Genomic DNA, 15906 nt, shown 5'->3' on the forward strand with positions numbered 1-15906 from the left:
TTTTACTGAAATTGCTTAAGGGTTCCTTAGATTGTCTAGTTTCATAGGGTACCAATTCCACATTCTCTACCTTTACAGCCTGCTACAGCCTCTGAGTTTTTGTTTTGTTTCCAGCTGGTCTGGTACACTTTCACACCTATTCATTCGATCTGTTCCGAATCAGTTGATGAATGGCTGAAGTGAACCAAAATGTAGCTGCACTTTGGCTCGATAAAGGTTTGGGACAAAAAATGAGAAAAAAGCACTTCACTCAATGGTCAGATGTGTTTGGGGTGTGCGCAATAACGTAGATCCTGAACTGCTCTCCGATTGGTCAGAATTGCCATGTTGGCAAATGCTGATGTAAAGAGTGACAGCAGACAACGCACCCACCACAAGTGATGTCACAATTGAGAGACAACTGCGAGGGTTGATTTTGGCGTCTGTCCTCGGTTATTACATTACTACTCCAGGTTTGTCCGCGGTGACTCATGCTGGCGTGCTGCTGTTGTTGTTGTGGTGACAGGGGAGGTACTTAATCATTAAGTAAATCACGTAGCTGCCTACCAGAGCTGGGGTGGGCCAAAAATGCGCAGTGCTTTCTGCAGTCAGTGTGGACCAAGTTTCGATCACATTCTCACCACAAACGAACCGCACCAGTGTTCGTTTGGAAGCGGACTGAGACCTTCTCTTCTACCAGGTCTCAGTCCGCTTATTTTGTCCACTTCTGGTGCGGCCCTGAGTACGATCGCTGCATTCCCACCTGCACAAGCGACCTGTAGCAAATGAGGAAACGCACTCCACTTCGATTTGGTCAAACTAAATAGGGCTGTTGTGATAAGGCTGGTGTGAAAGCACCCTGAAAGACATTAATGTTGGCCAAGATGGGCAGCTGTCCCACAGGTTTGTAATGTTTAATATACTGTGGGCTGGATGGAAAGCTTTGGTGTTCCAGATGTGGCCTGTGGGTCGAGTGGACGACCACTGCTTCAAGTGTTTGCATCTCTCTTACCTTGTCATTTCTCTCACAAAGGAACTTCAGCCTCTGAGCCCTTTTGTGCATGAAGACACCATCCAGGTGGCCCGTCTCCACAGAGCGGATCTCAATGGCCTTTTCTCCCCATCCCATGATCTGATTTGAGCAGATATGAGCTGCAAAGCAACATGTAACATTAGTACTAGGAAAGCTGATCAATGTTTGGACAGATGACACTCCCACTTTTCTCTATTCCCGTGTAAGTTTGTTATTTGTCTCGCACCGACAGATGTGGGCATCTCGCCCCACTGCAGGACCACATCCTTGATGATGCGTCCATAAGTGTTGACATAGACTCCCTCGTCTTCGTAGCAAAGCAGCATCTCCATGCCGTCTGAGCTGGGCAGGAACACAATTGCGTGCGGTGTCACGTGGCTCTGGATCTGTTTGAAAAACCAAAAAGGATGAGCTGCTGCAGGTTTCACATCTCCCAAAAAAAATTGCAACAGCTGTACAACCTACATGAACAGGAATATAAATGTCATAGTTGTTTCCGGAGTCCACGTCGATGGCGTGGAAGCCCGCACAAGAACCGTAGATGACCTTCAACCTCTGACCCTCCTCCACTGTCAGGTCGACCAGGACAGGCCTGTGTGGCAGATCTGCAAAAGACTGATTAAAAAAGGAGGGGGTTCGCGAACAGAAAGTGAGTTTGAGAGGATAATCAACTTGAATACTCTTCTGGTTGACTGATCTCGCGTAACTAATCCGGCTGATCTGGAAAGGGGAGACTTACCTTGAAGGCCATGAATTTGTGATAAGGTTTGGGTGCCCAAGCGTACACTTCCACAGCATTCTTCAAAGCAATCACCAGGAACTTTATCCTCTCATATTTCACTAGAGAGAACAACCACAAGGCCATCGGACATCAGATACTTGCAATCAATAATTTACTATGCCAAATTAATTTATGAGAATTTCTCTGGAGTGAAATAGACGGCAGTGGTATTAAACAGCCATCATCTGTCACTCACCCACTTTGTAGTGCACACAGCCCTCCATCTCCCCCACAGTGGTCCAGCCCTGCTTCTTCTCCACCTCAGGGTCATTGTGGAGGATCTTGTTCCTCAGCCAGGCCAGATAGTAGACCCGCACCTTGTTTTTCTTGCCTTAAGAGATACAGTGGGAGATCATTAACAACAACATGATTAATGTAACAGGTTGCTTTATATACATTAAGCAGGTGGAAGTGACAGTGTATATGGTTTATAATTAAACTAACTAACTAAAAAGTTTTTTTATATGAAACTAGATATTTTCTGTGATTTTGGTTCGTATAATATTGTAATATTTATCTCAAATTGTCTTTCTTAGGCTGCTTTACAGTTACTGGCCCATATTTCTAAACTAGATTTTCAAAATTGTATGTGGTAATATCTGATAAAAGCTCCAGTAATCATCAACAAAATATTATCAAATTATGAATACAGTATTTATTTGAAACACATTGATACTTCAAATTTTTAGAACTCGGCTGGTGTAAGGTATTAACGCAAAAATATTGTAAGCCCTAATAAATAATGCAGGAATAAAAACAGTTTTTCTGTGACTTTGAAGAGCAAAGTCGAACTGCAATGCATAAAAATCAGTCTGAAGGCATTGGCCCAATTTAGTATCTAGTGTTTGGCATCCCATTAAAGACGGTAGTCTTATGCCAAGAGTACAGACAGCTTTAACCGCCTGTAGTGGGAGCAGACTGGCGATGAGCAGCAGTAATGACCTGATATGGTGATGAGCAGGTTAAGGCCTTCCAGGACGTCCATCTGTTGGAACCTCCGGGAGTTGATGAGGGGATAAACCTTGCCCTGACCACTGCGGTCCAGCAGCTTTAAACCGTTCTCTGTGCCCACCAACAGGTTCACACCTGGACACACACACATGCGCAAATGAAAAGCCTTTAAATTTGCATGTAACTATAGTTATTGCCTTCCGTGCCAACTTCAGCTAGAAGTATTTTGGCAGTAAACTTGTGTTGTAAAATCTTGTTTATATTCATTTTCCATGATCATTTCCACATCATAACCTGCAGCAGCTCTACCGCTATATTTCATGATATTTAGAGGAGGAATAAACAAAGATAGATTTAATGAATGCGTGATGTAACTGTGGTGACTACCTATTGGAAGGTGGAGAAACAAGGTTTTGAAGGTCATATTTTTTCGAGTCTATCACACTAACAACGCATGCAGTTATAAATAAAAAACACAACTTTCAGATAATTTATTCCCACATAGGCCATCACCTATGCGAAAGATGGTGCTTATGGAATATGGCTTTTGAGAAGAGGCTGGAAGAGCAGGAATTTATTTGATAAAAATTGCTATGATAGTGAAAGTATGTGTTTAATGTCACACTTTGTTTTGGTCATATTTTCTTGGTGTTTAATCTCTTTTGCATTTACACTTATTGTACAAGTATTGAGTCTGTTCTCACCCCAGAGTGCAGCACACAGGATCTCAGAGTTGAACCTCTTCTTGTACTTGCGGATTTCAGGCGTATCATTGGGGGGACGTGTGTTGGTGGGATTAACATTCACCATGGATCCTTTCCTCACCTCCATCTTCAGTTGCTCAAACCTGGAACCTAAACAGGAAGGCCACGATAGAAATGGCTTGATTGAGAATGGAAAACACAAACCAGGGCAGAATTGTACATGGTTTGCAACTAAACTCAAATCCTCCATTCTCTTTGAAGGGGAATTAGTTTAAATGACATTTAGAATAAAACAAAAAACATTACCTAATTTCGCCAAGTATTTTTTTCACAATAGTTTATGGTAGTGCAGAATACTTTTGCAATCAGCTACCACTTCCTTGTGTAATGGTCAAGAAACTACAACCAGATGTTGCTTAAAGTCTAAAAATGCTTCTGACTCACCACTGATAGACATGTTATCCCCTGTACCTCCTGGTGACTGGTACATGCCCAGATCCACAAAGGTGGTGAAGGAGGACTTGCCAGATGCTTTAACCAAACCTCTGGACTGATACTGGTGGAGCAGAAAGAGTGTATGAGTTATACAGTGTTGTTTAAGTCAACATTATGTCTGTTGAGATTGCTTTATGTCAATATGGCGAAAAAATTTTTTTAAGACCTGTATTTTTTAACTACTAACATTGTCATGAAGATTGTTATGAATTACAATGTGCTATGGACAAACTTTATGGATGAAATGATGGCAGATAGGGAACACAAAAGTAAACCAGGAATTTAGGACTGATATATTTAACATCAGTAAAACTTACATCATAAACAGAGTCCTTCCCGGGGGAGGAGTGAGTGGCTGAATCAGTGGGGGAGTGTGAGGGCTGAACCACATCTGGCAAGTTAGTGTATCCATTATGACTCCGCTTCTCTGGGGTCTTTCAGGTAAAAGAGACATACGGGCACACACACACAAATACACTATGTATTTCATATTGTCAGTGACAGAGTTGGATATAGGCTAATCTACTGCACAACTTACCAGGATATGACTTGTAAGGTTAACAGTAGATCACAGTAAGCACAAGAGGTGAAGTACCAGCTGTGACCAAACTTTACCACCAGTCTTGTATGTCCATAGTTGTGTTACCATTCAATTGTCACACAAATTTGAAGCAAACTTTTGAAATGAAATACGAATTAGGTATAAATGGATTGGAAGGAGGAAACTAAGCTAAAGCACAGTTTCATCAGAAGTTGGCGCTATAGGTTACGCATGGCTATAATCTGCCAATAACACAGTAGAAGAAGTAGAGGTTATGAAATGGAAACAAAACAAGTCGCTTTGGCCATCTAACCGTAGAGAGAAATGGAGAGAGGACTTCAGCCATTTCAATTAGGCAAGGTTTAATTGTTCTTCCGCTGTTTGGGAGTAAAATGTTTGCTACGTCAGAACCTATTTGGCAAAGAAGTTTTTATATTCCATTCAGCGCATCAACTCTTTTTCCACCCAGGCAACAAGAGCCTCAAGCGAGCCAATTATAAAAGTTTTTATCAAATTTTGCCGTTTCCATTCAGCTTTTCTAGTGTGATACATCAAATATGTAAAAAGAAACATGACTACTGATGTGGCACTCTGACTTTAAAACAAACAAACAAACAAAATATTCTCTAAAGTTCTCTCTCGCTTTCTGTCACCATAGTCTAACTTGTTTTTAGACTATTCCAGCTTCTAGCCGCCTAACGAAACGTCAAATTCTTTTTCCTCTCCATATTTTGGTATCGGTCTTGAAAGAAAAAACTGACATTATGAAAAAAAAGGGGCGTGGGGGAGCAGGGGGCTAAAAAGACAGCACTTTTTGTATGGCATTGAAAATCTACAACACTAGTTTTAAAACTTCCTTTGAAAATACTTCTGTTGAAAACAGCGGAGATCTATCTGCACAGGTTGACCACATTCAAAAAAAAAATATGGGAGCCCTTAAAAACTGAGAGCAGATGACAAAGCACATTCTCAATTTTTGCACATGATGTTCTCTCAGAAAGATTCCCCGAAATCCGTGAATTTTCTTGAGATAATCTACACCCTCTATTTTGTCTCAGTGCGCAAATACTCATTTGTAAATGGGAAGAACTAATTTGCAAAATGGTATGAAACGTGACCTGAATGTAATATCTATTGTCCAATTTAGTGGATGGCATAAATGTAGAGCTGCCCCTGTTCTATGTGATGCAAGTGAATTTCTGTGCCGTCAGCGAGACTCATTTTAAGACTCTCTTTAAAAACTCAAAGCCTATTTGTTGCATGTGTGAAAGTGATCAGAAATCCTCTGCATAATTTACTGTATAATGTATGTCGTTTGATCGATAGCAGGCAAATAAATAACTCCATATCTTTTCTATGAAATTCAGTAGCATGGCACCAATATTTGATGCTCACTGCATATTCAAATGCAAAAACACACAAAAGTATTGCTCTTCAGTGAAGGTGACACTTCCCACATTCAACTCGTCATGAACCACTTGTGAGATGTACACCGTCTGTCACTGATTCATATTGCTGTCTCACCAAATAATCTCAAGGATTTATGCCAACCTAACACAGTGTGGCTTTAGCCATATACAGAATAAGAATAAAAAACATTCAGTTGCAACATTATTGACACACAATGCTACTGATCCTCTGGAAATGTGTATAACAGACTTGGAGAGGTTCTTGTGGCCGACTATTGGCCAATCCTGTCAGCTTCTCAGCAGCTCTACTTTTTCCTAAAAATTACCAATAACATATGTGCGATACTGAAGCTTTGGCCACATTACATTCTGCTCTCTTGATAGCAAGCTTGGCACTGCATTGTATATTTCATTATTTTATTTTTGAATTATTCCCAAGTGCTTTTTGAACATTGGTGTAAAGTGTTGGATCCACAAAAGGTGCTCTTCAGTGAAAGTTGAAGTTTTGGGCATTTAAATTTTTCTGCTTTCAAACCAAACAACAAATTGGACTCTGTGCCCCCGTTGTGCAGCTTTGTCATATTCCTTGACAAGTATTGCGCTGATTTTCCATCATGTCACAATGCATTTTAAGCATCATTATGTGGACAGATGACTCACCCTCTGCACCAGCATGGTCTGATCCCCATAGCCTCCAGCTTGCTCTCCCTCTCCCACCTCGCCCTCGTCTTCATGAACCACCATGGTGTTGACTGAATCAGTGTCTGCGTCCCTGTGACTGAAATCAATAGAGGAAGTCAAGAATGACACAAGACTTCCACTACCAAGCTTGATAGTGGGAAAGTGTGAACAAATAGTAAAGCAGTTATACAATATACTTCACACTTGGCAGGTGTAATGCTGGGGACCCAGGGACACGCATTGTCAAATACGGTGCAATTTGGACACACAACAATATTAATAAACTTTGAGTAAATAATAAACTTCGCTCTGTGCAGCAGGGGCAGGTCTTCAGGGTTCTGCGGAGTCAAGCATGTCATCCGCAGTGGGTCACAGCTATTTTAAACCCCAGTGGTTATAGAAAAGCAAGTTTTTTTGGAAATGAATTTCTCCACTAAGTCCATTTCATCTGTGTTTCTGACTGCAAGTAGCCTTGACCTGCATTCGCTTTTGTTGCTGGATGCTGAATATATGAACGTTAGAAGTGAACTCTTATTCACTTCCTGGAGTCAGTGAGCATAAGTGGATTTATACACATTTGGCGAGCCAGCAAGTATTTTTATGGCAGCAGGTCTGAGTGTGTGGGATTCACTCAAAATAAACTACAGTCCCTGCGTTCAGAGTAAAGAAAGGACATGTCCGCGAGCGCATCAGTGTGGCTCACTGATGTGTTTTTAGTAGTTTAATGGAGGTTTATAGGACAGACATTTTAAAATGAAATAGATGTGCTCATGTATGAAAAGATGTACCAACACTGTTTCATAATTTGAAATATTTTTTAAATTCACAATTAAATGCTCGGGTGTAGATAAAACATTTTGTATGTCAGTCCCACGGTTTTTGTTGTTAAAGGGTCTCTTCTTAAACACTATCTAATTAGTATAAATCCATAAATACCTCATTTTAACTGCAACCCTATACTCAAAAGCTCCCATAATATCACCCACGATAAGTTAGCAATAATAAATCTAAGTATGTATAAAAAGAGAAGTGTGCATAATGTCTGCAGGTGTTTTGTAAAGGGAACTTATTCAGAGCCTTTGCTTTATTTTAGCAAAATTCTTACATTCAAAGTTGTATTTAAGTGTTATTAGCAAAATGAAGTTGTAGCATCATAAGTAAAAACTTTAATTGTTTGTCATCCTTATTTCAGATAAATAAGAATCACAAGTCCACAATTTCCTTATATTTTCCAAGGATTTTAATTTTGCAGGAAATAACTACATACATTTGTACTAATTACAGGGAAAACCTAAATTCCCTTTAAATACACAGCTAGATTTAAATAAATCTTAATAAAATAATACTGCTAATTTTTTAGTCAATTGGAAACTGCTTACCTTTAGGTAAATCACATTTCTGCATGTCTAGCTGGCTGACCTGCTGTGCCCTGACTATAAGACTTCCTGGGTTACAGCAATTAACTGGAGTAAATTAATAGGGAGACCTACAAACTGAACAATGTCTGTTTTCCGAATCATTAGTACCTAGTTTAATATTAAATTTGACAAATACACAATTATTTGCTTCCTGAATTGTTACCGATCTGTGGGGCTTTCTTCCTCCTCTGCTCCCTCGCCACTCTCGCTCTCCTCACTACTTTCGCTACTCTCCGAAGAAGAGGAGTAATCGTTGGCCTTGACTGGGGGCCTTGGCTGCTCCTCAGCACGCTCCTTGGCAAAGAGACCATGGTCCTGCACACACACAGACGTACTTTAAGAATGTATTCAAAAATGTCAACATATCTCATCTAACAAAGAAAGTACAAAGTAGAAAAGAACGCAACAGTTTTTTAAATTAAAGACAGACAATCCAAAGGTGCTGGCAGCTCAAGGCGAGGGTTCTTCAGGGGGATGGGCTCAGAAACAGTCCAAATGTAAGTCCAGACTCAAAACTCCCAATATGCTAAAATCACAGACAGCCACCTGGTGACATTTTGGGATGATTCTGAGGCATGACTACAAGGCCTGTGTTGAGTGTAGGATGCCCACATAGTGACAGAAAAAAAATGCAAACACATTCAAAATGAAAAGAGTGGAAAGACAAAAATGAGTTGCAAGTTACAAGCATGCAGGTCCTTCTATATAAATATGTAACAGCGGATGGGATTTCATGCACGAAAACGGAGCATTTCATAACGCACAAAGATACAGTGATACTAACCTCTCCTATAGCTCTCTTGTAACTCTGCACAGTTGAAGTAAAGTCAACAAACAGGGATTTGAGAAGAGGAGAAACATGAAGGGAAACAGCAACAGCGTGGAGCACAAAGTGTAAAGGAAAGGTAATGTGAGGACAAACCCTTATACTATATGTCGGTTAGGAAAGGTGCTATAAAACAATATTTTACAACATGTGTTGCATGCACCCCTACAGTAATGTCACTAGTTTTACAAGTAGGGGGTAACAGAGAGACAGCTGTTGTCTGTTTCAAAGAACTACTTACAGCAGGGCGTCCAGGGCGAGAGGAGGTGCGAGACTCCCCTGGCTTATGACGACTATCATGGGAGAGAACGGGTGAATCCATTTTGGAGGAACCTGAAAATAACAGTATTGTAGAGTGTAGTTATAATTCTGATATCAGACTTACTGCAGAGACAGTCTGCAGAGAAATAACTTTAGGGAGACAGGGACTCACTGAGAATGCGATGCCTCTCTAGAGAGCCAGTCTGGGGCAGATTGGATATGATGCTGATACTGTCTCCTCTCTCCCAGCGATCATTGCGGCTGAGATCTGGATTGCTGCCACAAAGATACAAATCAGTTATCTGAAGTCTATCTACCACCATTTAGCAGGCAATAATTTAAGGAAATATCTGATAAATCATTTGGCTGTGCTCAGTACCTGGCTCGTACTGGGTGCCTTATGCCAGAGGTCAGGTTGGTGTTGAGAGCTGTGGCAATAGATGACGTCCTCTGGGGAATCTGAGGACAGAAACATCACAGTAGTACATTTACCAATATTTTGACGAAAAACGGTACCTTAGAAAGTGACCGACGTTTCTGTTTTAAACCCAATACCACCATTAATAATCAATAACAGTAATGTCCTAAGCGATTGGCCTGTCCAAGACCATAAACTGTCTAGTAAATGGACATAAGCTCTACGTCAAGGTCCATCTTGTCAGACTTTGACTCCGCCTAATATCCTCTTACCAAAAAAGGGCATTGATGTGATGTAGGGGGGAGGGAGATACGTCCATCTGGCTGATGTATACCTCTGAGGCGAAGTGAGGGCCAGCGGCTAGCTGTCACTCAAGAGGCTGCGCCCCGAATTATTCATAAACTTTAACCTCCAATAAAATAAAACTAACCTGGTAGAAAAAAATTCATCCTCCTCTGTGTTGTCATGGAGATATGAGCTAAAAATTCTGTTAAAACAGCCTATTAGATGTGAGGGTCAATGAGAAATTTTTCTATTATGAAACCTGCCTCTGGTGGCCACTGGGCCAACAGCAATTTTTGGCACTTCCGTATTGGATGAATCAGGAAATCGCTGTGGTTGGGGCTTTACCAAGATGCACTGAAGATTTTAATCACATAAACCACCTTTAAAAAAGGTATTCACATACGTTTATCCATCAATTGGTTAGGAGATTTACCTAGATGTAGCATGTAAATGAAGCATGAGATATTAAACCACTACCAAATGCAGATGAATGGAAAAACTATTCGAACCACCAGCTGGTGTGTAAGGTAAACAAGTTCTTAAAACTGAGACCTCGGCTTACTTACATAACATCATAACATGATGTGTAGATCCTGGAGTCTTGTTAAAAAGAAATGCAAAGTGGGGTCATGTTTGACTTTGTACACCTACTGCTGAGACAAATCCAGCTGCTTGATCTCACCTTGGGCGGGAGTTCCACATCTGGCAGGCGGATCCATGGGCCGCGATCATCTCCCATTTGGAGTGCCTGTGGGGCAGGGATTTCAGAAGTGGGGTCTGAGTTTTGACGTACCAGCTCTCTAGAGTGGATGGGGCGAGGCGTGGGGGTAAGGGAGGGATCCTGGGTGGGGAATGCGGACATGGTCTTAGTGGGCTGGTCACAGAGGGACTGGGAACGAGGGACAGGGGCAGCATAAGGCTTCAGTGGAACCAAGTGAGCCATCTGGAACTGCAGAGGACAGGAGCAGCAGCACACCAGGAGGGAGGAGAAGCAGAGCGGAAGGAAGAGTGCACAAGAGTGTCAGAAAAGCAGGCCGAGGTGGAGAAGAATGCAAGGTTGTGTTTGTATTCCAAGGAGATTTTTTTAGGGACAAAGTGATCACAGATGTGTGGAGAGGGAAAGGAGGAAAAAGAGGAAAAAGAGGAAAAAGGGAGGCATAAATAAGGTAGCACAGAGAATGAAGGGTAAAGTAGCTAAAGAATTAGGGGCATAAGCAGTTGTATCTTGTGTTATTTTTGTAGGGAGGTTTTAATCAACTGAATTTTAAACACCCACCTTCCCCTGTCCCCCTTGGGGTTCAACAGGCCTCTGCATTGGTGGCGTCTGAGCAGACTGACCCACTCCTGATTGGCTGATTGAGTCAGAGCGTGACTGGATGGCGGTGTCAGAGACAGTGGTGCAGATTTTGGGTGAGCCCTGTCTGTTAAGCTTACTCCGCTCTTCCACCTGAAATAAGGATGACAATAAAAAAAAAAGATGAATTTTGCAGGCCAGTGTACAGTAGTTAGACTGTGGTGTGTTCTGCTTCAAATGTAGGCAACATTGCTACCTCGCGGGCCCAAGTAGGTTTGTTGTTGGGCTCCAGATTTTTGTTATAGTGGTAGAGCTGGGGCTTCTTTTCTTGCTGCTGTTGTTGCAGAGACACCAGGTAGGCATGCTCCTGCTGCAGCTGCCTCTGCAGTCGCTCTGACTGACGCTGTTCCTCCAGCTGCTTGCGTTTATACTCCTGAGTAAAAAAAAACCACACTGCAGTCACGTTGCTTGCCTCAGACCGGACACAACAGAGCGATCAGGCAGGTCACAACCGAGCCAACAAATCTGCAGTATCGCATATTTAGATGATCACCACTGATTTCATCCACTGAGATGCCAGTAAATACAATTTTGGGGCTGACTTTATCATCCCCATGTGTGTATATTTTTAGTACAGAAGTCAATTACAAACCCACAGGAAAGGAGTATTGATTGTGTCTTCAGCTAAACCTTTTTGTGCTGTATGTTAAACAAACAGTGTAAAAGTGAGTCAATTGACTTATTGGTTTTTCATTGGGAGTTGTGGGCAAAGGTCAACCAGCCTTTTAATGGCCACCGTGTTCACAAGGAAACAAGAGATAACACAACAATGAAGCGTTTCTACCACTCAAATATAAAGTCAAATTCTTACAATAGCAGAGATCAGATTTTCATTCTCAAGCAGGAAATGTTTCACAAAAAGTTACTTGACTATAGGCCACTAAGAAAAGAAGTAGATCTTACATATGACCCACATGTCCTGGGTAATGAGTGAAAGCATGAACAAACCAAAATAATTTTGTAAAACCACTGCGCCTCACCCAGGTGCCTCCCTGTTTGGGAGGGGACTTTTGAGTGGAGCAAGGACACAGTGGAGGGATTACAGTACATCAGGTACATTAGGTAAGCTGCTGTGAAAGAAGACATCTACCTTGAGGCTGCTCTTCCTACCCTGCTGCCACATTGACACAGATACAGTATGCAGCGACTGTGCAACATGGATATAGAGTTTTCTTTTTCTCTAAAACAGTTTGGATTCTCATTTTGTTTGAGGCCAACTCAGTGTTTTAATGCATTTACATCACAGATGTAACAAAGATAATATGTAAGAATGAAGAAAGACCTAATTCTCTGCTATGAACATGTAATGGCAGCCTTATGGTCTTGAAATGTACTCCCAAACAAAGAATAGCACCAGAAAAGGTCTGACTATAGATTCAGAACAGCTTTTATCAAGCAATGAATTGTGGCTGAACCATACAGTTCCTGCAGCTCATTAACGCCACCCAGAAGCCCCTTATATTCATACCTTTTGTTTGATTTCATGCGATTTTTAGAGCGGATTTAGTTCTAGTTTAATTCACATTTCGCCTGTTACTATCTTCATTATATTTACTGACAGAAACTACAAGTAGACCATTTCTGTGAACCAGCAGCAGGAAATCTTAACTTCAAACAACCACAGCTCATTTAAACATGGATTTCATTACAGGCACTTTTGTAATGACTGTGTATGGGGATTTTGGGGGGGGGGGGGTCATGTGATACTGCAATGCCAACTGTAGCCACTACGCCAAAACTGCCTCACAGTACTGTTCCTGGGGTCGAGTGCCCTTGAGTATGGCACTAAAACCCCCAAACTACTTCAATGCCACTGTCCTGTGACTGACACTTTGCTCTGGTCCATATGAAGGCTTTTGAATGTTCTCATTTGTCCAGGTCATCGTTATCCCCAAAGCAATTTCAGTCAAAAGCAAATGGACTTGGTTATTTGTCTAGGAAGATGTTTCACCTCTCATGCAAGAGGCTTCATCATTTCATGTACACATCTGACCAGGCTGGGACTGGTCCAACTAACTGGTGTGGAGATCCAGGTTTCGACTTTGTTAGTCCTCGAACACTAACAAAGTCAAAACCAACTTCCCACCAACGGCTGTCACTCTAACGACGGTCGTTTGGACTTGGAGCACAAAGGGTTCTAGTGATATCATCGGCCTTGTGAAAGGTTTAATACCTGGATTTCCACACCAGATAGTTAGACCAGTCCCAGCCTGGTGGCACTGTTGATTTTGTTTTGAAGTCGAGCTAGTAGAAACTGATTGCATAAGTATTCAGCTGCCTTTTGCTCCACCTAAAACGATCTGCCTCAAACACGAGCAGACAGGTAACACTGCAGTGTTTGTTATGACAAAACACAGCAACATTGTTTGTCCTTATCCAAATTGAGGGTCTACAGATTCACAGAGGGTGCCATGCACTGTACAGATAAATAAAGCCCCCTGTTGCAATTTTGTGAACTGTGAAGAAAAAACCCCAGAAACAAGCCATATTGTTGTGAAGACACACAATACATCTCCTTTACTGATGAGGTAACCAAGGGGGACGTGGGAACCTCTGCAGTTAAAACAAGAAATGATAAAAGGAATAGTGACGACTAGTTACCATGAGCAGTGCTTGCTCCTGAAGCAACTGCTGCTGAAGAATTTCTAGCTGCCGCTGCTCTTCTTCTAACTTGTGTCTGATAAACTCCTGAGGAAAGGGAAGGAGGCAGGAATGATTGGCATTAAGGTGGGAAGAGAGAAATTAAAGTATATGGAGAAGGGTAGGAGATAAGAGGCACATATCAGTTATGCATGTTATTACACCGTGTGGTACTGATATCAACAATTTTAACTGACAATTTTAGTGGCAAAATGCACTGTCCCTTTTTAGAAGTTGTAGGAGACAATTAGAGCTGCAAATGCAATAAATCAACAAACTTTAAATAAAGCGTCATCTATTATTATATTCTATATTCTTTTCCAGACATTTTCACCAATTTTTTGACATTTTATAGACCAAAAAATTGATTAATCAAGAAAAAAATCATCAATTTAATCTACAATGAAAATAATTAGTTACAACACTGTTTACTATTAAAACATAGCATCAGTGTACACAACATAGGGATTGCGTTAATGACTAGATTCATAATTATTAAAATATTTAGTAGTACATTGTGATTTTTGTAAGGTGCCATAGTACAGAACATAAAATCAGTATTGCAGGGTGATGATGCTATGATGCCAGACTCTTGTGTTACTGAGAGTAGACTGGAAACAGAGCACGCAGAGAGCTCACCCACAGAAAACTCATCTCTGAATAAATACACTAATTTAGACCCTTGCTGCTATGGCAACCTACTCGTGGAATTTCACCACCAGAGCAACTTGCACAGTGTTGCTAGTAGACACACCCACACCTCACACTGATTGGCTGACTGCAGCCCCACATCTCCTGCTGTTGGTTACCTGCTCCCTCTCAGCCAACCTTCTATCTTCCTCTCGTCTCATATCGTCAAGTCTCCGATGGGGACCTTTTTCTTGCTGCCTCACCATCTCTCGCTCTTTCCTCTGTTGCTGGGAGAGACGGGTGACAGGAAAAGAGAAATAAGCACAGAGGCTATGTTTGCACAAGGGAATTTATAATGGATAACCTACTTATAAGCAAAACCCTCCCCTGGTTTTCTTTTGTGCAAAGAGCTAGATAAAAGAAATAAAAGGGAGCGACAATGCAGGGCACAGAACAGAGGCTGTGAGTCATTTCATGTTCACAAAAAACACCTATTGCATCCTTATCATCAGAGTATGCTGCTTTTATTCAAACCCAAACTGACCACAGTAATTCACTTTTGTCTTTATCAGATTTTTTAAAAAGGAACATTGAAACAAGGTTTGTTCTTTGTGGTGAAATGACACAAAGCTCCTGTCCACTCAATTGTAGCCAGACAAGACAGAGGAGGAGGAGGTGGTGGTACATTAGGGGAACTCCGTGTTACTGCAGTAAAATACTTTACCAATACTGCACACTCATTTAAATAACAATATCAGTGTAATAAAGAGCGCCCCAACATACAAAAACATTTATTTAAAGGTTGAAAAGGATGTCTTAAAATGTTACCTCGACCCTAACAATTGTAGCAGAATTAACACAAAATCTTTATTTCATTTGGTTATCCTTCACTTTTGCATCAATACTTTCTATGTTGGTCGATAAAGTTTTTTTTGATGTTGTGGTAATATGATGCAAAGAAATACCATGATGATCTTACTCAACCAGCCTATCAATAAACTAAGTGCTAATAAGGACTAATGGCAGCAGACAGTCAGGCACATAAATTCACAAGGCTTTTAAAAAAAAAATCTTTTTAAGACATTATGTCAACTGCTACAATATCCACCAATACTTGTACTGTGCAAGCATTTTAATCCCAAAAGTCAGCGGCGAGTCGTTTTGTTTGTTACAGTGGTGTGCAGACACTGTTAACAGCATTTACAAACCAGTACAAACCAACATTTAGAGTTTAGATTGTTTTGGATAGAAACTTTGTGGGTGACGGTAATACAATAAAATACAAAATGATAAGCTGATAATATTTATTACTAGTGGTCGAGAGCTGGAATGACCAACATGTAATTATTTTTCTGCATGTGCTTTTTAACGGTGAATGTTAATGTGCAATATCTATCTGTCATGTCTTGGTTACTTGATAGGTTTTTCTTTTAGCTTCACTGCATCAGTTCTTGAACCTTACAGCCATAAAGAACATACATAGATCATTCATACGTACGT

The 15906-nt window shown here is 41.1% G+C and overlaps 1 protein-coding gene across 3 annotated transcripts in view; it reads right to left on the minus strand.

Annotated features, from left to right (window-relative positions):
* Positions 1 to 15906, minus strand: part of mink1 (misshapen-like kinase 1) — a 36257-nt gene that overhangs the window by 6702 nt on the left and 13649 nt on the right. For 2 of the 3 annotated variants that reach the window (XM_083926712.1, XM_083926711.1), the window contains exons 12-31: positions 14586 to 14693; positions 13738 to 13824; positions 11333 to 11509; positions 11059 to 11229; positions 10465 to 10731; positions 9459 to 9538; positions 9252 to 9355; positions 9060 to 9151; positions 8777 to 8800; positions 8156 to 8307; positions 6554 to 6671; positions 4261 to 4377; positions 3893 to 4004; positions 3449 to 3598; positions 2736 to 2879; positions 1990 to 2124; positions 1752 to 1852; positions 1478 to 1627; positions 1239 to 1398; positions 992 to 1131 (exon numbers count right to left, since the gene is read on the minus strand). In XM_083926712.1, the coding sequence (XP_083782838.1) occupies positions 992 to 1131; positions 1239 to 1398; positions 1478 to 1627; positions 1752 to 1852; positions 1990 to 2124; positions 2736 to 2879; positions 3449 to 3598; positions 3893 to 4004; positions 4261 to 4377; positions 6554 to 6671; positions 8156 to 8307; positions 8777 to 8800; positions 9060 to 9151; positions 9252 to 9355; positions 9459 to 9538; positions 10465 to 10731; positions 11059 to 11229; positions 11333 to 11509; positions 13738 to 13824; positions 14586 to 14693 (2589 nt within the window). The remainder of the gene's footprint in view (positions 1 to 991; positions 1132 to 1238; positions 1399 to 1477; positions 1628 to 1751; positions 1853 to 1989; positions 2125 to 2735; positions 2880 to 3448; positions 3599 to 3892; positions 4005 to 4260; positions 4378 to 6553; positions 6672 to 8155; positions 8308 to 8776; positions 8801 to 9059; positions 9152 to 9251; positions 9356 to 9458; positions 9539 to 10464; positions 10732 to 11058; positions 11230 to 11332; positions 11510 to 13737; positions 13825 to 14585; positions 14694 to 15906) is intronic. The other variant, XM_083926713.1, reaches the window with a different exon arrangement.

This window comes from Echiichthys vipera (assembly GCF_963691815.1).
Source record: "Echiichthys vipera genome assembly, chromosome: 14".
NCBI lineage: Eukaryota > Metazoa > Chordata > Actinopteri > Perciformes > Trachinidae > Echiichthys > Echiichthys vipera.